General features: G+C 39.8%; 2 protein-coding genes across 2 annotated transcripts in view; one reads left to right on the top strand and one right to left on the bottom strand.

The window, feature by feature from the left end:
- Positions 1–24863, top strand: part of LOC134659241 (androgen-dependent TFPI-regulating protein-like) — a 516400-nt gene that overhangs the window by 258322 nt on the left and 233215 nt on the right. The gene's annotated exons all lie outside the window — the stretch shown is intronic.
- Positions 667–24694, bottom strand: LOC134659284 (uncharacterized). The gene is made up of 7 exons (XM_063514938.1): positions 24491–24694; positions 15731–15907; positions 7668–7799; positions 5971–6043; positions 5091–5158; positions 2942–3228; positions 667–913 (listed from the first exon to the last, which is right to left on the bottom strand). Exons 1-7 carry the CDS (start codon positions 24677–24679, stop codon positions 742–744), a joined length of 1098 nt encoding a protein of 365 aa, XP_063371008.1. The 5' UTR covers positions 24680–24694; the 3' UTR covers positions 667–741.

Genomic DNA, 24863 nt, shown 5'->3' with positions numbered 1-24863 from the left:
GTTTCATAAAGAAGAAACATGAAGAAATCGGACCACATTTTCGTTTCCATGGTTACAAGAGTAATCACACAGGGACGTGCACATAACGACAGGATGGCCGAGTCGTAGACAGCGTATTAAACATTCGTAATCACTACATAGTATAAAACAACGTCGCTTCCCGCTGTCTGTCTGTCCCTATGTATGCTTGGATCTTTAAAACTGCGCAACGGATTTTGATGCGTTTTTTTTAATAGAGTGATTCAAGAGGAAGGTTTATGTATAATTAGTTAACCCGTGCGAAGCCGGGGCCGGTCGCTAGTACATTATAAATTTATAACGCCAATTGATTATTTTATGGACAGCGGCGCATATGTCTAATAGCTAAAAGCCATTTTATGATAAATCTCAAATAATTTGAAAACCCTTACAAGCCGTCACTTAAGTTTGACTTTTTATCATCAATAAACAATAGGCATAAGAGTTCATTATAAACCGCCTTACACGCCAATTAATTCCTTATAACAATGCGTTAAGGTACATTTTAAAATGTTCATTGCCACAGAAGACAGTTGCGGTCAAAAGTTTTCCTTTGAATACCAGACCTATAGTATTAAAAGTATATACGCACGCCATCGTGAACCTTATCGGAATGCACGAAGGTTGATATTACATTAACCGTGCGCGTCTTTTCACGTCTTTGGCGGTGAAAGGGTTAAATTCAAATATTTTATCAATTTCAGTGACAGCATGCTCGAGACTTTATTTACCACTGGCCTTTTCGAGGAAGTCCATTTTCAACCTTAGCTCTATGAGAAAGAGTTGCTTTTGCAGTGAAAAGATTTCCTCCTTCTGCTTGAGTTCCATATTGAGGATCTTCATTTTGGCTTCGTGCTCCCATATGGCGTGCTGCCGTTTGGCGGTGAAGTATAATCTGTGGAAGAAACAACAAATGAATAAAAAAAACAACGGGTTGCACTCAGGGAGTGCCGGCAGAAGTGAAAACTCAATGACTAGTGCAAAAATTGCATGTATAATTGAGGTTAACGCCATCTAGCGTTAGCGTTAATTACTTGAAACCCCACATCACTGTTAGTACTCGAGTTATATTAATACCAGTTAGAGCCAAACTCACTAGATGGCATTTAAATCAATAAAGAAAAACTCAATGACATTACATGAAAAACTGTTACATGTAATGTCATTGAGTTTTTCTTTATTGTTTTAAATGCCATCTAAATCTTACGGTCACGTGATCGTCTTACGCTGTCTCGAGTTTAACATCTTTTCCCCACCTCAAAAAGTGCACAGCGCCGCTAAAGAAGTTTTCACTTCAATAAATAAAGAATATCTGGGAGAGGAAACATATAAAAACTCAATAATGCGCGTTTTCCCAGAGAGACCTAAGTGCGATTTTTCGCCCCCGAAAACCCCCATATAGTAAATTTCATCGAAATCGTTAGAGCCGTTTTAAAAGGTATTCGATATATATATAATAAGATAAGATATTGATTCCGAATCAGGGATGTTGCGGATGCCGATTTTTTGACATCCGCGGATGCGGATGCGGATGCGGATTTTTAAATGCTCACATCCGCGGATGCGGATGCGGATGTCAAGATAGGTACATAAAAAACGTCAAATATTACATTTTAGTAATTTTTATTTCAAAAAACCGGCCAAGTGCGAGTCGGACTCGCGTTCCAAGGGTTCCGTACAATAAGTCCCACTCACGCTTGACTGCTAATTTCTAATAGGTTTTTTTGGCTAATTACTAAATTACCTAGCAGTCTAGCACTTCCGCCGATGCTAAGACGTTCCTGTACCGAACTGTTCCACATCCGCATCCGCATTAAATCCGCATCGATTTTATGCGGATGCGGATGCGGATGTTGAAAATAATGCGGAAGTTCCGCGGTTGCGGATGCGGATGTTCGCAACATCCCTGTTCCGAATAATTCTCGTCGTGTAATTACGAATATGGGCTCTAATACATAGAGAAATATAAGTAAAGAAAGAGTGGTACTCCATCATCAGTTTTGTTACAAAAACGCGAGTTATTTCGTAGTCGACAACTAACGACAAATAGTGGAATTATCAGTACCGCTACTTGACATCAGATGTCACAAGTGTCGCTACTGACGAAAAATGTACTGCTAATACAATTTAAAACTAATATTATTAGCAGAAGTTGAAACTTCCGGTGGATCCGGTTATAATATTAGCTGAACATTGTCGAGCATTAGAGTTAGCCGCGACATCTATTGTCAACAAGTAGAACTGATAATGACGCTAGATGTCGACTACGAAATAACTCGCGTTTTGGCACAGAATAAATAATAGTACTAAGTACAGAAGACTCACTCTCTAACAAAACGCGTCTGTTACGATCAGCACAGATATGGCCGCTAGGTGGCGACAGCGCCGCGCGCGGCTTATGACCAGCCACCAAAATTGGTGTGGAACAGATGTACTTTTAGCTACCTGTAGCAAAGCAACGAAATCGCGGAGTGAGACACGCCTGGTTTTGGTAAGAAAACTGATGTATGGCGTTACCACTCTTTCTTTACTTATATTTCTCTATGATTTTATTCAACAGATTATTTATAGTTTGTAGCTTTCTAGTAGACCCCGAAGGCTTATCCTATTGTCTATTGTTCAGTAAAACCGCACGTGCTACTTACCTGCAAAAAAGGGTCCTAATTATTCTATTTGGCACCTGAGCGCGGGCTAGTCCAACGCTCAAAAAACCAGTGTAGGTGCGCTCTCCGATAACGCGCCTTTGTTACGCATCTCGATGACACATTTTAGACTGGTTCTGTAGCGTCCGACTCGCCGGCACTCAGTAACCGAAGTACCGATTTTTTATGCAGGTGGTTGTGGCACGTGGCACGAGCGGTTTTTCTTAACAATAGACAATAGGATTAGCCTTCGGGGTCTATTAGAAAGCTACAAACTATACCTCTCTTCCTCCGTAGCATTCCCCCCCTCCTTCTCCTCTTTAACATCCCCATTCCTCCCCTCCAAATGGCTCAAGTTGAGCGGCGTGTTCGACAACTCGTTCAACTTTATCAGGAAGTCCTGCTGCAACCGCGCTTGCTCCATGGCTATGGGGTTGAGGAGGGGTATGGTGAGGGGGTGGGGGTGCTTGGGGGAGGGGGAGTGGGGGATGATGGTGACGTGCGGCTCGAGGGGGTTGGGGGTCGTGTCGTCGCTGTCGTTCGTGCTTGAGAGTCGGCCGTTGGTCATCTGGAATTATAAGTACAGATGCAGTCAGGGTCCGAAATTATCCAGAGAATTATAGTCTTTGATAATTGTCACGATAATTATCCGATAAATATCGGATAATTATTCCAGGTATCATGGTGCTAAGTGCATTTATTTTCTTTGATAAAAAATAATTATTGGGCCGTTCTTTATATTTTAGATTTCAAATTTTAGGTTATTATCAAATCGATAATTATCAGGGATAAAAATCATGATAATTATCAAGATTAATTATCCTTTCGAACCCTGGATATAGTGCATTATTGTTTTCCATCGTATTTTCACGGAAACGTACGAACGTGTCTTGCTATTTCAGTCGGTCTCGGTACAAAAAGTACTGAGGTTGACTGAATTAGCATGACAAATTTCGAGTTAGACTCGTCTATAAATGCGAGTTAAGTGTTCAAAACGCGAAGGTTTTAAATATTAAAAAAAAATTTTCGCTGCTTTTCTTGACTGTACTTGTCTTTCCACAGATAACTAATACTCATGGAGACAATTCTAACAATCCCAAACACAATTAGTTTACGTTGTTTTATCACAGAGTTCCCATGGCCACCTCCTGTCTCCATCATCAGATCAACTCCATGTCATCATAATATTGCATTGTCATCTTTGTCATCGGATTTACATATGTATGCAAAATTTCAGCTTAAAATCAGAAATTGGGAAGTGGGCACACTAACATACATAGGTACATACTAACAGTAACAGGGGCAAGTCAAACAAAAGCGTGTAAAAAACCGACGAATTGCGAAGCTAAAGTGTCACTCTATGGACCTTGCTAACTATACTGGATCAACCAAATCTTGTCAATAGTAAAAGGCGGCAAATTTGAAAAATCGCGGGTTAGCAACACTGTGTTCGAATAATTCCAAAATCGCGTGTCATCTGTGTGTTATCTGTGGAATGTGGATCGTGAATGACAGCCATCATCTTATTGTTTACACATAGATGTATTATTATGTTTACATTCTGAATCGTTTCTATTTCAAGAGAAATTTCTGCTGTCACCATTTAATACCAAGATTATGCATGACCTCGAGCAAAGCTAAGGTGCCTACAATGTACAATCATGCTCGTTGACGGTAAACATTACTAAAATTTGAGGTTATGATAATTCACTCGAACTGACGTATGAAGGGCGGAAAAATAAACACGTTTTGGTTCGATGCACATTGCTGCTTTTCTTAGCGCAATTCTACTCTTTGAGTGTTAGCCTACTTTAATTTGCAGTACATTGCTACTGACAAGATTTGCTTGACGCACTATATGTAAACAAACCGCCATATTGAAATCGTATCTGAATGTCAATTTGCTAGTGACTTTTGTTTACATAGTTAGCAAGTTCCATAGAATGACACTTTAGTTAAAGATGCAACTAGTTTCAAAGTTGACGACCGGTCTGGCCTAGTGGGCACTGTCCCTGCTTGTAAAGCCGATAGTCCTGGGTTCGAATCCCTGTAAGGGCATTTATTTGTGTGATGACGACATTTGTTCCCGAGTCATGGGTGTTTTCTATGTATATAAGTATGTATTTATCTACATATATGTATGTTTGTATATCGTCGCATTATTAGCACCCATAGTACAAGCTTTGCTTAAATTGGGGCTAGGTTGGACTGTATAAGATGGCCCCTGTACGGCTACCATCAGTTTGGCACTGACATAAACGCCGTCGAGAACGTAATTTACTTTCTATACATCTCGCTCGTACTCGCTTATTTGTGCGAACGAAATGTATAGAAAGTAAATTAGGTTTTCGATAGCGTAAATGTCAGTTTTGACACTGCCAGTGACTCATGGTACGGGCTCTGATATTTGTTTATTTATAAAGTACTCACGTTAACCGGCAGGTCATCGTCTTTCACGCTGTGCGCGCCCTGCTCACTGGTGGCCGCTTCCTCGTCATCTGAATATAAAACATTGTTATATATCAGAATCAGAAAAAAGCGCTGGTGGCCTAGCGGTAAGAGCGTGCGACTTTCAATCCGGAGGTCGCGGGTTCAAACCCCGGCTCGTACCAATGAGTTTTTCGGAACTTATGTACGAAATATCATTTGATATTTACCAGTTGCTTTTCGGTGAAGGAAAACATCGTGAGGAAACCGGACTAATCCCAATAAGGCCTAGTTTCCCCTCTGGGTTGGAAGGTCAGATGGCAGTCACTTTCGTAAAAACTAGTGCCTACGTCAAATCATGGGATTAGTTGTCAAGCGGACCCCAGGCTCCCATGAGCCGTGGCAAAAATGCCGGGATAACGCGAGGAAGAAGAAGTTATATATCAGAATCTGAAGTTTTTCGTTATAAGATATTGACGTGTAAAATGAACTTTATTGTATGTTTATAAATTTAAAAAAAACAACAGGGAGTGCCGCAAGAAGTGAAAACTCAATCACTATTGCAAAATGTCTGCTACACTGTGTATAATTGAGGTTAACGCCATCTAGCGTTATTTCGTCGCATTACTTGAAACCCCTAAGCACATCACTTTTAGTACTCGAGTTATATTTATACCAGTTAGAGGGAAACTCACTAGATGGCATTTAAATCAATAAAGAAAAACTCAATGACATTACATGTAACAGTTTTTCGATCAGGTCACGTGTCCGTCTTACGGTCACGTTATCGTCTTACGGTCGGAATATGAACCCTGGTACTGGTTTATAGCTAAAATCTCGGTAATTATCGATACGTTACGATAGATGGCGTTCACGTTTATACCTTTAACTTCTAACGGGTGAATGTTCTGCCACAGCATGCCGTCCAGTAAGCCAGGCGCGTCGGGTTGAGGTGGCTGAAATAAATAATAAAAAATAAAATAAAAAATAAAAAATGTTTTATTGCCACAAGTACCACAAAAAAAATACACGAGAAAAACAATCTTCATTTCACAATTATACAAAAACATGCACAAAAATTTTATAACGGTATAGGCAATGGGTACCAATCTCAGCTTTTGCCAGATATATGTCTAGATATATACCCAGCGCTGATTTTCAGACAGGTCCCTTTATGACATGACTGAAAACGTTATTATATTAATTATAAACTGAAATAGATGCCACAGATTAAAGAAAAAGTCACGAAGCCCTCCAGTGGTGAAGGCCGGATTCGAACCGGGGTCTTTAGCAATCCGGGCTAACGCCTTGAACCCCTTGGCCACCCGCCACGGTGGAACCCGCCCCAATTTCTCGACTATATGCCATCTTACTAAGACTAGGCGTATTTGACCAACTCTAAGGGCAAGCAGTAGGCCGCTTGCACCTCCTATACGAATTCCTTACGGAATTACAGTTGTGTATATTCATTGTAATAAGTTTTTGGCAAAAATTACATTTTTGGTGCAATCTTTTATCGCTGACTGTACTTTTCTTTACACATGCAACTAATACTCATCGAGACATTTCTAGAAACCCCAAACACAATTAGGTTGCGTTGTTCCATCATTAGATCAGCTCGATGGAACCATCATATTGTCACCCGACTTACATACCCGTATGTATGCATATTTTCAGCTTTATCGGAAACCAAATTCAAAGATTTGACCCGTACAGACATACCTAGTTATGTATAATACATTTCAAGTTAAATAAAAGCTGGTAAAAACTATGGCTTATTCTAATATATATAATTCAACTTAATCTAACCTAGGCATTTTAGATTGTTGTCAAAAGATGTGTTTAATTTACATAAGGACGTGTACAACGTCAGGAATGTCAGGATGGCCGTGTCGTAGAGAGGATATTATTCGCTATAGTATGGCAAACCAATTTTTATAGTAGACTTCTATGAAATTATGACGTACAAATCGGCTATCAAAATCGTTGCAGACTTATCTTGGTCTAACTCTACATACTATAGTCTGTCAAACAACTTTGTCAGTAGAAAAAGACGCGAAATTCAAATTTTATAGGGACGATAACCCTTCGCGCGTACATTTTTGAAATTTGCCGCTTTTCGCTACAACGGAAATGGCTTGAATTCAACAGATACCTATAACCTAGTATATGTATCTTAAGGGACCCACTGATTAACAGTCCGCCGGACGATATCGGCCTGTCAGTTTGAACAAAAAGTTGACAGTTCCGAACAACTGACAGGCCGATACCGTCCGGCGGACTGGTAATCAATGGGCTCATTTAGGTTATAGGTATCTGTTGAATTTTGTAACTGATTGTAAACTGTCGATAATAGTAAGTACCTGCGAGTCGTGGGCACCCATCAAGCACTTCTTATAGTTATGTTCCACATTTCAACCAGCTCAGTCTGCCTATCTCAATTGTGTTGTACTTATTTTAAATTTACCTAAGGACATGTAATGTGAGGATTACTCAGGATGGCTGAGTCGAAGGCAGTGAAATTCTCTGTGTGATTTTGTAACTGATTGTCATGTTGTCTGTCTGTATGTCAGAATGTACCTGCGAGTCGTGCGCGCGCATCTTGCACTTCTTCTTATAATTCTCGTACCACATTTTGACCTGCGCAGGAGTGCGAGGCCGCTCGCCGCCACAGCGCTTGTTTACCTCCTCGCATATCGTGGACCACACAAGCTGGAACAAAAATATTACAGAGTTAGGAAGAGGTATGACTTTATTTTATAATATTACGACCCGCCCTGGCTTCGGACGGGTTAACAAATAACAAATTATACATAAACCTTCCTCTTGAATCACTCTATGTATTAAAAAGCGGCCAAGTGCGAGTCGGACTCGCCCATGAAGGGTTCCGTATTTAGGCGATTTATGACGTATAAAAAAAAACTACTTACTAGATCTCGTTCAAACCAATTTTAGGTGGAAGTTTACATGGTAATGTACATTATATATTTTTTTTAGTTTTATCATTCTCTTATTTTAGAAGTTACGGGGGGGGGGGGACACACATTTTACCACTTTGGAAGTGTCTCTCGCGCAAACTATTCAGTTTAGAAAAAAATGATATTAGAAACCTCAATATCATTTTTGAAGACCTATCCATAGATACCCCACACGTATGGGTTTGATGAAAAAAAAAATTTTGAGTTTCAGTTCGAACTATGGGGAACCCCAAAAATTTATTGTTTTTTTTCTATTTTTGTGTGAAAATCTTAATGCGGTTCACAGAATACATCTACTTACCAAGTTTCAACAGTATAGTTCTTATAGTTTCGGAGAAAAGTGGCTGTGACATACGGACGGACAGACAGACGGACAGACGGACAGACAGACAGACAGACAGACAGACATGACGAATCTATAAGGGTTCCGTTTTTTGCCATTTGGCTACGGAACCCTAAAAACCGCATCAAAATCCGCTGCGTAGTTTAAAAGATCTAAGCATACATTTTATACTATGTAGTGATACCTATTCCTAGAAAAACGTAACGAAGGCATCTAATGACAAATTCCATTATATCTCAATCAAAACATGTCCGTATAAAGCACACCAGTTGGTTCAAAAACAAGAGCTACCTAATACATTTAGCTATGTTTCAGTTAGATATATGTATCTCTTGAATTATATATATGCAAATCTTGTCACTTGTCTTGTGTAAGGCCTGAGTGGACGCTCGAAGCGGAGCGTTCGGCGGGGCGTGCAGCGTGGCGTCGGGCTCACAAGTGATTTAAGCAGCGTGCACTAAGGCCGCTGCTATACGCTTGCATTTGTTTAACATGCACACCGCACGCCCCGCCCCGTTGCACGCCCAACTCGAGCGTCCACTCAGGTCTTACACTAATTGTAAGTAGAAAAACGCGGCAAATTTGAAAAATCGCGGGTTAGCAACACAACGTTTGATTGTTCGAAAATCGCGTGTCGTTTATATCTTATCTGTGGAACTGTTTTGTTTAAAACATCGTTGTTCGATGTACATTGCTGCTTTTTGTTCGTTTCCTAGGGGTAGCCATACTTTAGTTTGCTTTACATTGCTACTAAAGTACTGACATATCCGGCTTGACTGACTATAGTTGTGAACTGAACGGGTGCTGGAATATGACTATACAACGCTTTAATATGTGAAGTGCGTGGTGGTGGAATTGAAAGTTATATTAACGATATACATTCGTTTTTCTCGCTGACACAATAAAATTTCTGTGTGGCCCAGTGGTTGACTGGTACAGAATGCCTGAAGGCATTAAGTCCGCCTTTTGTACTTTTTTGAGCAATAAAGTTTAAAATAAGGAAATAACGCACAGCGAAGGAAAATGTGGTCCTAGATTTAATTCTATTATCTCTGTTTCAAGTCTCGATAGCATTCAAGGCGGGGCTACAGTTTACCACGCAGCCAATATTTGTATTTTATGGTCGCACTTTTATCACTTGTCATGTCACGCGTCACTTTCGCCCTTCAATCAATCTTTGGGTAATATGGCTCCATCGATACTGTCGATGATTTCGCCAACGTCAAAGTGGATCCCACGTGGGATCGAATTAATATTATTTGTAATAAAATTCAGCCAGTGTACGGTATAAAAGTATAAAATTATGGCCTCTAGGGCTCTAGCCAGCCACGGTTAGAGGTAGAAATACCAAAATAAATGCTCTAGAGCACGACGTTGTTCGGTAGTCTGGTTTTCAGTTCTTGTAAGGCGATAGCTAGACTTTACAAGAACCCGCGTGGGCTACCCGGCGTTGACGCCAGAATGGTGGTTATACGCGTTTCATGATTATTTTTTCATTATCTGCACACTTCCACATTAGTTTACTGCATAATACGCTATCAATATTACACTTTAAACAATATTAATAAGCAAAAACAAAGAAATTAATCACGAGGCTATGTTACCAAAATGGCGGTCGACGAGTAACCACTTTCGCCCTTAATTACTTGTTAGAACGTGACAGGCATGATGACAGATGATAAAAAACCGACCATCTTAACCCGAGGGACTGTTCATAAATTACGTCATCTATTTTTCCCCCTAAAATCATCCAAAAATCATGCTTCGAATGACCCCGTTTCTTCCTACGTCATGCTACTATCATCCGATGTCCAGAGTTCCAGATCCCCAAATTTGAAATCACGTAATTTATGAATAGCCCGGGGTACTGGACATTTGAAAGTACATATATAATTATTGTAAAAAGGTATAATAGGTATATCAGTGTCAACTCACATAGTCGTAGAGTTGGCTTCTCTCGTCCATCGCACAACAATACAATTTATTAAATGTATAACGTAATCATCGTATATTAGTTAGTTAATTCGAAGGTATGGTGTAAGTGACATGCGGGTACGAAACTACCAAAGTTTGTTTTTAGGGTTCCGTACCCAAAGGGTAAAAACGGGACCCTATTACCAAGACTCCGCTGTCCGTCTGCCCGTCCGTCCGTCTGTCTGTCACCAGGCGGTCTAGCATAACGCGAGAACGCAACTCATGCTAAACCGTCAGGTTGTAACTCACGAACCATAAATTTTGGGTTATTCCCACTAGTTACCACCAAGTTCTTACCAGTGGTAACTACTGGGATTTTTTTCCCACCTTTCACCACTGGTAACTACTGGGAAAAATTATTCCCAGTAGTTACCACCAAAATTTTGTTAGAGTTAAATACTAATAAAAACAGTATAAAATAGTATAGTATAAATATAGAGTGATTTTGAATTACCGAATAAAATCACTTAAAAATAATCTAAATGGATTATTTAATTTATCCTTGCATATATTATAGTTTTTGTACTAGTACCGGTTAAACTGTTTCAATATTTTTTCGTCACTTTTAAGGCAGTTTACTAAAACACTATCGACTTAATAATGATTTATTAAATCACTCTATATTTATTTTTTATTTTTTTATACTAGTTACCACCAAACCGACCACCAAACCGAGTTGGTGGTAACTACTGGGAATTATTTTTCCCAGTAGTTACCAGTGGTAAAAGGTGGGAAAAAAATTCCCAGTAGTTACCACTGGTAAGAACTTGGTGGTAATTAGTGGGAATAACCCTAAATTTTCACAGATGTTGTATTTCTGTTGCCGCTATATTTGTAAAATTTATCAGAGTGTGACTCTTTTTTATTGATCGTAAGTGCAATTGTTATTAGAAGTATAGTATGCACCGCTAAGATGTTATGACTTGTGCCACACCCTACACGAGTCAACATTTTGCCAATCTAGCAGAAATACAAGATACCTAAGGTTTAAGGTTACAAAAACTAAGAATCTAGGTCGTATGTAAAGTGTAATGCACGGTTTAATGTAAATTATATTCACTGAGATTTTGTAACAAGATTTTTGTGTTTGTTGCTACATTACAAAAAAATAAAAACCGGCCAAGTGCGACACTGACTCGCGCACGAAGGGTTCCGTACTAGGTACGCAAAATCACGTTTGTTGTATGGGAGCCCCACTTCAATATTTATTTTATTCTGTTTTTAGTATTTGTTGTTATAGAGCGGCAACAGAAATACATCATCTGGGAATATTTCAACTGCCTAGCTATCACGGTTCATGAGATACAGCCTGGTAGACAGACGGACGGACAGCGAAGTCTTAGTAATAGGGTCCCGTTTTTACCCTTTGTGTACGGAACCATAAAAAGACTACCGACTTCGATGAAATTTGACACACAGATAATTATTATAGGAATTCAATATATAGTCTCTATTATACTTAACTAGCGACCTGCCCCGGCTTCGCACGTGACACAAAACATAAACAAATTGTACACCTAAACCTTCCTCAAGAAACACTCTATTGATAAGTGAAAAATCAGTTCAGTAGTTTTTGAGTTTATCGCGAACATACAGACATACCCAGACGCGGCGGGGGACTTAGTTTTACAAGGTGTAACTATTTTTTTTCAGTACCCTTAGTATGAATTTCATTCGATAGCGTGACATGACGTACTCGTTTGCGATAAGTGTCATTTTGTATGGGATTTTGAGTTTCCAAAACGTCCCGCCTGGTGCGCTGTTCAAAATCCCATAGAAAAATAGACATAACGCAAAGCGAACTCTCGTCACTTTATCGAATGAAATTTACACTAGGGGTTCTGATTGTAGAAAACTAGGAACTTGATAATAGGGAGTATTACTGCAATGTTTTGCCGCCAAAGGGCAGCACTAGCGTCTTTCGATAAAATATGACATTGATACATCAAGGGTTTTGTATACAAAGGGCATAGTATAGGGAAACGCAAAATCGAAACTCGGCTATCTGCCTCTTTATCGCTCGAATATCGCAAGAGTGATAGAGAGGTTAGATAACAAAATTTCGACTCTCTCGTTTGCGGTAGACCCTTAGATTGTGACTGATTGTGGAAGTGGCGCCCCCAACGCAGAGTTTCGCGTAATAGGGAATATTGTAACAAGAACGTACTTATATTTTTGTGCATAGATAAACTGATTATGACGAATTAATGAATAATTATATGATTAGTAGCATACTCAGCTGTAGTTAAAATTCCGAGTGATAGCGATAGCGTAACTATGGACGATAACTTGTAGATTTAGATACCGATAACTACCGATAATTGACGTATTTTTTATTTTTTTGTAAATTTCTCTTAAACTGTCGTTTATTTCGGTACACAGTGTATTAATTAAATATAGTATATTTAATTGGCTTTCATTTAATACCCCACACGTGTATTTGCAATGCATAGTTTGGGTGCAATATGCAATATTCGCAACGAGGCGGGAGTCATTTTGATGACGTCATTCCGCTGAAGTAGATGGCCGGCGCCGCTGTCTCCCGGCAGTTTTGGAGACTAAATACCATGCCCAACAACATACTAAAAGTTGGTAGCGGTTTCCGGATCTGAACTATCTCTTCGACCGTTTCCCATAAGGCATAGTACTAGTATGGTTAACCGACAATACAAAATATTTTGTAAATATTAAGTTTTACCGTGCGACTTTCAATCCGGAGGACGCGGGTTCAAACCCCGGCTCGTACCAATTAGTTTTTCGGAACCTATGTAGGTACGAAATATCATTTGATATTTGACAGTTACTTTTCGGTGAAACCTTGAGGAAACCGGACTGGAAGAGTAATTACTTAAGAATGACTCACGTTAGACCGGGCCGTGTCGGGGCCGGAGCTTCCGGAGCTTCGTTTTCTATGGAAAGCATCACTTGATCACCGTCATCTGTGATAGAAAAGTAAGCGCCGGGCGCTCGGGCCCGGACACGGCCCGGTCTAACGAGAGTCATCCTTATTCTGACAATTTAGTTAAGCTTAACGATAAAATGTAAGATTATAATATATCCGTGTTAGATTACGAGTATGACGTACCTACTTACAGTTACATGAACAACAAAAACTCTAACGAATCGCCTAATAGTAAAGCAACTAGTGTCGTAATATAGTTAGTTTTTTTTAGCATTAGAAATAAGGTAAACAATCTTGATGTGTCTTTTAATTGAAAAACACATTTTAAAAATAAGTTACGGCAAATATGTAACAATTATAAATCTTATACGATGATTTATATTCTTCTGCTTTCATAAGTAATAGTTTTTGATTTTTAAAAAGCGTTTTTCAATTAAAAGACATGCCAAGATCGCTTACCTTCTGGCAAGTTCTTTCTAATGCTAAAAAAAACGAACTATAGTAAGTAAGAGTAGGTACCTAACTATTATTACCATATTTACCATTAATTGCGCCTCTTACATGTTTCTTAAAAAATAGCCACACAAAATGTATCATTCGATTGAAGATAATAGACTTGGTATGATACAATTCGTGTGGGTAATAGTTATTTAAAAAAATGTCAGGTAAATCACGTTTAAAGTTTTGTCCCTATTCACCCCAGCCATCCCTATTCACCCCGGTTGACGGTACCTAAAAACGACTGATTCTGATATACAATATACTTAGTATAAGTTACCTGTTTGCTCCGGTTGGTGGCGTTGTTGGAGCGGCCCTGCCGCAGCAGCAGCACGTCGCGGTGGCGCGCGATCAGCTCGAGCACGGTCCGCTTCTCCAGCTCGGTCACAGATTATATAATAGTTCTTACGAACAGATACTTATCTCTCAAAGAAAACGCAAATACCTACCGTTTTGATACCTACACAAAAATACAATGGAGTGACCTTCAACGCGCCGCACCCCGCACTGCGCGCGCCGGCTCAACGCTAGGGTTGCCGACGCTTAGAAATTATAAATACAATACCTACTTAAACAGCGGAGTGAAATAACATAAAATCTAAAGCTAAAATTATGTACTTTATCATTAATTTACAATTGTTTTACATAAAAATGTAATGCATGTTTTTTTTTCCTTCTCTAAGAGTACTTTCCGCTGTAAAGATAAGAACGTACTGTCGTTAAAATAAACTTTACCTACCAACAAGAACTTAAAAGTTTGCTGCCTATTTCAACTATGTAGATATCGAACTATAACACTACACGTCTAAAGAAATTCAATAGTACCTACCTACCTACGTAGCTTGACTAGCTTGTAACTATCGTAAAAATTGGCAGTGCGGCGCGTGGTGACGTGCGTGCGTGAGCGCGTGTGGCAACCAATTGGCTTGCTTTTCTACCGTGAACGGGAACAGTTTCGTAGGTATAAATCCGAGCTCGCGCGGAGAGTTCCATAGGCCTGGCTCGGTGAAGTTCTTGAAGCGCTCCTTGTGGCTTGCATCACTACACACAAGTTACCTGTTTGCTCCGGTTGGTGGCGTTGTTGGACCGGCCCTGCCGCAGCACGTCGCGGTGGCGCGCGATCAGCGCGAGCACGGTCCGCTTCTCCAGCTCGGTGAAGTTCTTGGAGCGCTCCTTGTGGCTTGCATCACTACACACAAGTTACCTGTTTGCTCCGGTTGGTGGCGTTGTTGGACCGGCCCTGCCGCAGCACGTCGCGGTGGCGCGCGATCAGCGCGAGCACGGTCCGCTTCTCCAGCTCGGTGAAGTTCTTGGAGCGCTCCTTGTGGCTTGCATCACTACACACAAGTTACCTGTTTGCTCCGGTTGGTGGCGTTGTTGGAGCGGCCCTGCCGCAGCACGTCGCGGTGGCGCGCGATCAGCTCGAGCACGGTTCTCTTCTCCAGCTCGGTGAAGTTCTTGAAGCGCTCCTTGTGGCTTGCATCACTACACACAAGTTACCTGTTTGCTCCGGTTGGTGGCGTTGTTGGAGCGGCCCTGCCGCAGCACGTCGCGGTGGCGCGCGATCAGCTCGAGCACGGTCCGCTTCTCCAGCTCGGTGAAGTTCTTGGAGCGCTCCTTGGGGCCTGCATCGCTATACACACAAGTTACCTGTTTGCTCCGGTTGGTGGCGTTGTTGGAGCGGCCCTGCCGCAGCACGTCGCGGTGGCGCGCGATCAGCTCGAGCACGGTTCTCTTCTCCAGCTCGGTGAAGTTCTTGAAGCGCTCCTTGTGGCTTGCATCACTACACACAAGTTACCTGTTTGCTCCGGTTGGTGGCGTTGTTGGAGCGGCCCTGCCGCAGCACGTCGCGGTGGCGCGCGATCAGCTCGAGCACGGTCCGCTTCTCCAGCTCGGTGAAGTTCTTGGAGCGCTCCTTGGGGCCTGCATCGCTATACACACAAGTTACCTGTTTGCTCCGGTTGGTGGCGTTGTTGGAGCGGCCCTGCCGCAGCACGTCGCGGTGGCGCGCGATCAGCTCGAGCACGGTTCTCTTCTCCAGCTCGGTGAAGTTCTTAGAGCGCTCCTTGTGGCCCCGGCGGGCGCGGATTGCGTTCACGGCGCTTCTTGTTGTGGACATATCAGTCTGGAAACACAGTCCTGGTTAAACGTTTCGTTGTGTGTTTAATTTTCGAAAACTTTTGGCTGTGGCGGCGAACAATAGGGGGAATATTAATGCAATGTTTTGCCGCCAGAATGCAGCACTAACTACTTAAGTATACCATAAAGTAACTTATACACACTGTACCTTAAACTGTTTTTTGACAAGTTTTCACAGACAATAAAATATGACATTGATACATCATGGCGGTTTATTTACAAAGGGCCTACCCGGGACAATCGCGAAATCGAAACTCGGCTATCTGCCTCTTTATCGCTCGAATATGCAAGTCATACAGAGGTTAGATAACAAAATTTCGACTCTCTCGTTTGCGGTAGACCCTTAGATTGTGACTTATTGTGGGAGTCGCGCCCCCTACGCAGACTTTCGCGTAACATTCCCTATTACTTCATGACACGATAGGCGTGCCTTACGTTATAGAATATGATGGCACGCCTATCGTGTCATACGCCACACGTAAAAACATTGATGACACACCTGTCGTGCCATCCGCAACGAACCGGTTAAGAGGATACATTAGTGGTCAGTTTTCCTAAAAAATATAACCCTTTCTTTGACAGTTTAAAAACACGGTCCGTCCTAGTCAGTCACGGCTTGTCATCAAAACATCGCGAATAACTAAGTCCATCAGCGATAGTGGTTAGATAAGAGATAACCAAATTGATGTAATAGGGTTATTTTACTTGTTTCTACATACCCACTGTATTCTAGCAAATACATATTTAATTTGTATTTAGGGTTTTTGTGTATGTTATGGTACGAGTGCAGAACATAATTAGGGTCAGATGGGGTTTATTTACGTAAGAACTTTACTTATCATCTTAGTAACGGATGGAAGTTGTTATCAAAGTAGATCCGCAAATCAAAGTACGGTTTACGGTACGCGACGTAAAGTTAGAACAAAAATTTTACAGTTCCGATCAACTGACAGGCCGATACCGTCGGGCGGACTGTTAATCAGTGGGCCCCTTAAGCGCCAACCGCCATAAGGTATCTTTACCCGTAGAACATCACATATTTTTATTTTGACGCGCACTGATCACATATAAAATCAAAATTATACGCCAACATGGTTCAAATGTAAATGTAAATTCACATATAGCTGCAATATGTATAACTAGCTGGCCTTTAGTAAACATTTAAACCAACTGGTTCCCAAAGTCGTATAAAATTAACATTTGTCTCTCTATACTTACTGTTTGCAAAAAAACTCACTCGTTTCACATTCCAATAAAACTAGAAATAAAGACCAGTGAATAATAGAGACTGTCAAATCGGGGTCGTTGTCGCCATTGACTTGAAAAAGTAAAGATTTCTAACCAAGTAGTCTGATCCCTTATTTTTGTTGCTTACTGTACACCTGTACCTACTGTACCCACCATAACTATTTAGGTTGTCATAAACAATAATATAAACATGTAATTAAAAAAGTAGCCCCCATGTTTAAAATTAATTGTGACAGACGGACAGACAGACAGACGCACGAGTGATCCTATAAGGGTTCCGTTTTTTCCATTTGAGGTACGGAACCCTAAAAAGTGAATTAGACTAGCTCTAGATAATATAGCCCAATAATCCATACTAATATTATAAATGCGAAAGTGTGTCTGTCTGTCTGTTTGTTACCTCTTCACGCTTAAACCGTTGAACCGATTTAGTTGAAATTTGGTATGGAGATAGTTTGAGTCCCGGGGAAGGACATAGGGTAGTTTTTATCCCAGAAGTCATCCTTTAAGGGGGTGGAAATTTTTACGGGGAATCGATAAAAAGCAGATTGGATAAAAAATAAGCTACCCAAATTACTAAATCCACGACGTCGCGCAGACGAAGTCGCGGGCAAAAGCTAGTATGTAATACGGCTAACTTTGTAATTTTAAAGCTGTCACACCAAACGCCTAGACAGGTTTGTTCAAGGTCTTTATTCTAGTTAAATTTAATTCGAATTCAATGCTGTCTAGGCGTTATTTTTACTGGAAAGACGGTTTGCTGATATCTAGCTGAGGCAGTGTTTGACTTGTTCTATTATCAAATTGTGGCATAGCTTTTGTGATATAGCGGCGGTATCATGGTCGCATTTATATCACTTGTCATGTCATGCGTCACTTTCGCACATGCATACTTGTTAGAAGTTTAGAAAGTGACAGGCATGATGACAGATGATATAAAACGCATTTAGCTAATTTGCAAGACCGAAGTGATCCCATAAGTGTTCCTTGAACAAAGTTTTGTACGGAACACTAAAAAAACCGGCCAAGTGCCAGGCGTTTCAAGGGTTCCGAACATTAAGCCCAACTCACGCTTTACTGTGCATTTCTAATAGGTTTTCCTGCCATCTATAGGTAAAGAATTATTGTTGTGTATTTTTTTCAAAATTTTAGACCCAGTAGTTTCGGGCCGCCCCCCGTAAAATGTTACTACTACGAAATAACTCGCGTTTTGGTATGGATGGAGGAGACCACTCTTTCTTCACTACATAGTATAAAACAAAGTCGCTTCCCTGTCTGCCTGTATGCTTAGGTCTAAAGCTACGCAACGGATTTTGATGCGTTTTTTTTTAATAGATGGAGTGATTCAAGAGGAAGGTTTATGTATAGTTTGTTAACCCGTGCAAAGCCGGGGCGGGTCGCTAGTTACTTATATTTCTCTATGTCCGTAGGCCCTTGCCTACCGGGTCACTACTGACTAGGCTAGGAGGCCATCAAAAAAGTAGCCGTTTTCGTTCTCAACGACAATAATAATCAAATTAGCTGCAATCTATTCACAGATTCTATAAGTTATCAGACCATTATGTCATCATTTAAAACATTCGCAAACTGGTAGTTAATACCAAGGTTTTCGGTGCAATTTTAGCATATGTGCGAACCGACATATAATACCAGTGTTTCATACGATTATAGACTCTTATAGTGAAGTAATAAGGTATGTAATTGCGTGTGAGTCTATTATAATTTGTTGTCATTGTAATGACGCGAGGACTGGGACAGTTTATTCTGATTTTATTATAGTAGATGAGTAGATGACATGACACTAGTAATTGCCCGTGGCTTTGTTAGAATGGAACTCTTCAATAGGCTACATGACTAATTTTCATTTATGGTATCAATCGATCGGGTTTGTTTTTAGCAGGGATGTTGCGGATGCCGATTTTTTTACATCCGCGGATGCGGATGCGGATGCGGATTTTTAAAGGCTCACATCCGCGGATGCGGATGCGGATGCGGATGTCAAGATTAGGTACTTAGAAAACGTCAAATATTACATTTTTAGTATTTTTTTATTTAAAAAAACGAAACGTTTAGTATTTGAACAAGAATATAGGTGCGTTATATTTAATAAACAGTAACTTGGCCTTTTCTGGATCTAGACGATTTCGTTATAGGTAATTACGAAATTACCTAGCACTTAGCCGCCGCTAAGACGTTCCTGTACCGACTTGTTCGACATCCGCATCCGCATAAGCTCCGCATCGATTTTATGCGGATGCGGATGCGGATGCGGATGTTGAAAATAATGCGGAAGTTCCGCGGTTGCGGATGCGGATGCGGATGTTCGCAACATCCCTGGTTTTTAGGATCAGATGTCTATATGGGACCCATTGCATTAAAGCAACACAAAAGTCAGAAATTATAGTCAAAGTCCGACAGTCGTACTCTCGTACTTCACTCGCGAAACGCACCTAACAAAACGATAAATGACCGTGACGTCACGTTCACTGAGAGTCCATCTTGTAGTATGGGCAAAACAAGAAAATTGCGTTTTTGTCGGTGAAATATTGCGTTTATGTATATAGTTGCCATACAATATTTTTTTGGAAATAATGTATGGCAAAATAAATATTTGAGCGTGCTAATGAGATGTATTAAGGTATACACAGATTTAGGTTCTAAAATCTAATTTGTTATTGCCTGACCCTAAAAGAGTAAACAAGTCTTTTATTTTATTAAAAAAAAAAGAGTGTACAGGTTTTTAAAGGGTCGACAACGCGCAAGGGCATAGCCTCATACCTAACGCCCATCCAAAATTTGCCACTGAAATTTGAACCCAAATTCTAGGAAATAGAGTAGATTTTACGTTTGAAAATTTTACGAAACAAAGCAAAAGCAACTCTGTTCCAATTGAACATGGTTTAAATTACATCTAACTGAATAGGTCCTATAGGTAGGACCTTGGGCCTTAGGAGGATACCATCAGACGGGCAGTACCTACCTACGCATGTTTGGCATCGATGAGGTATTAAAAATAAACGTATCTTTTTTTTACGTTAACTTAGAAGTTTGATTTTTTCACAGCTTCAAGGGGCCGTAGATCTGAGTATATGGTTTTAATTTCAACTCGATACCTCCACGCGTTCCCGAGATACAGGGTCTTGACAGACGGACAGACGGATGGACAACGAATTGATCCTATAACCTCCTAAATTTAAACCATGTTCAATTGGAACAGTCGCTTTTGCTGTTTCGTTCAATTTTCAAACAACGTAAAATCAACTCTATTCCCTACAGTTTAGGTTCAAATTTCAGTGTCGATTTTTGGATGTTTCGTTTGTATGGCTAGATCTTAGGAGTTTAAGGGTTCCGTTATTTTCTTTTTGAGGTACGGAACCCTAGAAACACCCCAAACTATGTCAGAACGGGTTGTAGGCGATATAAGTCATAAACCGGTATTTAACCGAGCGCAGAGCCTCGGTTAACCGGTTTTTCGGTTAATCAGTTAGTAATCCATACTTGTAACGCATGTATGAATAACGCCATTAGAATTGATGTAAGAGCTTGTAGACTGTCTTACCAGCTAGATTCTACTAGGCTAGATGATCTAACCCTCATTGACCTTAAGCCCCGTCTCCATATCGCGCGGCAAACCATCGAACATTTGGCTCGCGCGGCAGCCGCGCGCAATGGATACCGGTCGCATCGAGTTGGCTCGCGCGGCAGCCCGGTATACATTGCGCGTGGCTGCCGCGCGAGTCAATGTTCGATGGTTTGCCGCGCGATATGGAGACGGGGCTTTAAAGCATTAGGTTCACCTATACTAGCAAAAATAAATGTCTTCTTTTGCAAAATAAAGATTTAAATAATAAAGAAATTTTATCCTAGTTTTCCTTTTAAATTGTCATAGGTAAAAAATGATAAGAACATAATTTTTAATTTTCCAAATATGTAATACATGTTTTTTTAAATTTTGATATCCTTAAGTGCCTATAATAAAATATACTTGGTCAACCAGATCTTGACAGTAGAAAAAGGCGGCAAATTTGAAAAATGTAGGCGCGAAGGGATATCGTCCTTATTCGCGCCTTTTTTTACTGACAAGATTTGGTTGACCAGCTATATTTACATAGGTACAGGTGTAGGCAGTTTTAATAAAACATGTAGGTACATATCATGTTACTTGTTTGTAATTAGAGTTTAATCAAAACACAATTCCTAGCTGAAAGTGGAAGTAAACAAAAAAATAGCATAGTTAGTTTTTGTTCAGTTTTCGCTTAAGCCAAAATGTTGGACCTAATAAAATTGTTATAAAATACAAAGCACAGCACTTTTGTTACGCACTTTATCAGAATCTTTAGGGTGCTTAGCCAACGTGCCAATGGTTAACGCTCCGTAGTGTAGTCATCTTTCTCTATAACTCTTCCATATTAGTGCGACAGTGACAGTTGTGTTTTGTTTGCTAGTTAAGTTTTTCCTTAGTTCCAAATTCAAAAACAAAATAACTCCTGAGGACATTAGGTGGTCTAGCATAAGTTGCGTTCTCGCGCGCAACTCCATACATCTTGCGCGACTTTAAGTATGGAGTCTCGCGCGAGAACGCAACTCATGCTAGACCGCCAGTTTTTATAATGATAAAGCCTGCAAGTGTAATAATAATCTTTTCACCTCAGCAGCTCGAACAAGGGTACTTTGCTACTTAAAAACAGTGAGCAAAATCGCATTTTGCTCACTGAGTGAGACAAAATGAGCAAAATGCGATTTTGCTCACTGTTTTTAAGTAGCAAAGTACCCTTGTTCGAGCTGCTGAGGTGAAAACTTAATGGTTGGTATATCTTTTGAAAACATGAGTGAATAGAGGTAAGCGATGAAGAAGGAATACATTTTTCGGGTTCTCTAATATGTTCTCACTGCTGAGGTGAAAAGTTTTGTGAACTATACGAGATCAAAGTTATTTACATCTCGTGCGCTTTTGAGTCCCTTACTACGCTCAAGATTCTAAATTATAGATAGTATAGATTCTTTCGCTTGCACGGGACTCAAAATAAGCACTCGAAGAAATATCAAACTTTGATCTCTTGTTGTACAAATAACTATTTCACCTCAGCAGCTCGAACAAGGGTACTTTGCTACTTAAAAACAGTGAGCAAAATCGCATTTTGCTCACTGAGTGAGACAAAATGAGCAAAATGCGATTTTGCTCACTCAGTGAGCAAAATGCGATATTGATCACTGTTTTTAAGTAACAAAGTACCCTTGTTCGAGCTGCTGGGGTGAAAACTTAATTGTTGGTATATCTTAAGAAAACCTGAGTGAATAGAGGTAAGTGATGAAGAAGGAATACATTTTTCGGGTTCACTAATATGTTCTCACTGCTGAGGTGAAAAGTTTTGTGAACTACACGAGATCAAAGTTATTTATATCTCGTGCGCTTTTGAGTCCCTTACTACGCTCAAGATTCTAAATTACTATAGAATCTTTCGCTTGCACGGGACTCAAAATAAGCACTCGAAGAAATATCAAACTTTGATCTCTTGTTGTACAAATAACTATTTCTCACACATTGATATGTTTAACATTCCGTTAGTTAAGTTTAAGTTTGAGGTTCTTAGTACATTGAATACTTAATGCTTAGAATATTTTAACTTTAACTCATTTTTTTTCCCCACTAATATCTTTTATTTTTAAATTCATTAGTAATGCCGACAAATGTTTGTTCTGTGGATATTGTTATTCCGTTGTTTATTTTTTGTATACGTGTTAATAGTTAGTGGCAACTTCATTGGTTCATGTATTGAATAATATTAATATCTGTAAGTATTATTGTACCGTTTGTGCCCAAATAAACATTAAAACATAATAAATCAAGTTCAATTGTTTCAAGATCATTTAAGCTTTAGTAGTGAACTGATAATTTGATTAAATAGTTAATCTTAATTATAAACCAGTTTGATAAGCACAAAGTTAATGTACTCACAAAACTGATTTTTAACAAACGGGGGTTGGCTACATGGAATACTATAATAAGGTATAGCCGGGGCCCGTTTTTCTAAAGCTTGTAACTTGTAATACAAGTGGAAGTCCCTTTCTAACAAAAGCTGTTGAAAAGTGACATCTGCTTGTATTACAAGTTAGAAGCTTTTGAGAAATTGGCCACAGGTACAGTGAGCTAACCAGGGAACTATTATTATAGTCTGTGCGGAAATAGGAGAGTTGTGAAATGTATGGGATCCAGTACATTCTACGACTCTTCTCTTTCCGAACAGACTCTAGTTAATAACCTTACTAACTAGTTCTGTGATTGGCTAGCTTAACCAGCCCTTCCCCCCAAGGAATCCTATCAAACCTTTGAAGTTAAGTAGGACCTCGGGGAGATCTCTTGAGATCCGAGATGTTTTGCCCTGTATGTAGCCACTCCGCTGCATTCCAGCATTATTAGTTATCAAAAATCAAGTTAAAATTTTAGAACAAAGATCTAGATTTAGAAAATACCATAACCATAAAGCATATAATTTAAAAATTGTATAAAAGCAAGTAGGGTAACTCGCCAGTAACTGGCCACCGGCCAATAACTGACCACCCTAAACTAAAAATGAATTCTCTACCCACCTATATTAAACAGAATTCATTCTAGTATTAAGGTTTCAGTAACTGGCTAGCCTGCAATAACTAGCCACTGTATACTAAAATAAAATGAATTCTATTTATAGGTGAATAGAATTCATTTTTAGTTTAGGGTGGCCTGTTATTAGCCGGTGTTTTATATAAATAGGAACTTGAAGTTTTAACAGATTATCAAAACATTGATCTTGATTTTGAAGAAGTATGTGATTACAATATTTTAAAACAACAACTCCATTTTATATATCTCAAGCAAGTGCTAATAAAAATAAACATTAAAAAACCAACCTTCGAATGTTTTTAAATCCGATTAAAAAGCGCGGTATTGACACTATCCAGCCAGTCACTTAACATACAGAAAATCACTGAATAAAATACCTGATTATTTTTTTAAAGATAAAACAATGTCAGTTAACGTTTTATCGAAAAGTTTAAGGACCAATCAACGGTTTAAATATGATTTTAACAAGTATATCTAGATAACGATACAATTATTAGAGATAACGTTCAAATAATAAACGCCGAAATAACAGAGCACTGTCCGACATAGTATAATGTATGCGGCGACAGAACGGATCGTAATAAAATTATACACGGGCATAGCGTCAAATTACGCATCTCTCGCTTTTAGTTAAAAGGTTAACAGCCAATTGACTACAGTTTTTTTAATCAGTTAAAAATAAGGACATTACGTTCGTTTTGTACTTGTTAAAACACTCACTTGAGCTAGCGGGTCGCATTCCACCGTTCTCGAATTGCGTGGGCCCTTATTTTCATCTTGTTCACGTAATACCACTTTGCGAATAAATAAATATTTTGTATCAAAATGCAAGGAGGTAAAAAATATAAGATGACCACTATTACAACTGTCAAAACTGAACTTCACTCGGGCACTTGTGCCAAGTGCCATAGACAAGGTTGAAAAAAATTATAAGGTTACCTTTTATTAATAGAATCACATGCCGCTACTCAACAACAGATGGCGCTAGTGACATACAAAATAGGAAGTGCATTCGACATGATTCGACTGAATCTTCGAGCCATTCAATTTGCACCATGCACTAGACTAGAGTCTGACCAACCTAACTATGCAT

This window comes from Cydia amplana, chromosome 24, assembly GCF_948474715.1.
Source record: "Cydia amplana chromosome 24, ilCydAmpl1.1, whole genome shotgun sequence".
Taxonomy (NCBI): Eukaryota; Metazoa; Arthropoda; class Insecta; order Lepidoptera; family Tortricidae; genus Cydia; species Cydia amplana.
Note: the sequence above shows the minus strand (reverse complement) of the source record. Positions and strands in the feature narration are given on the sequence as shown.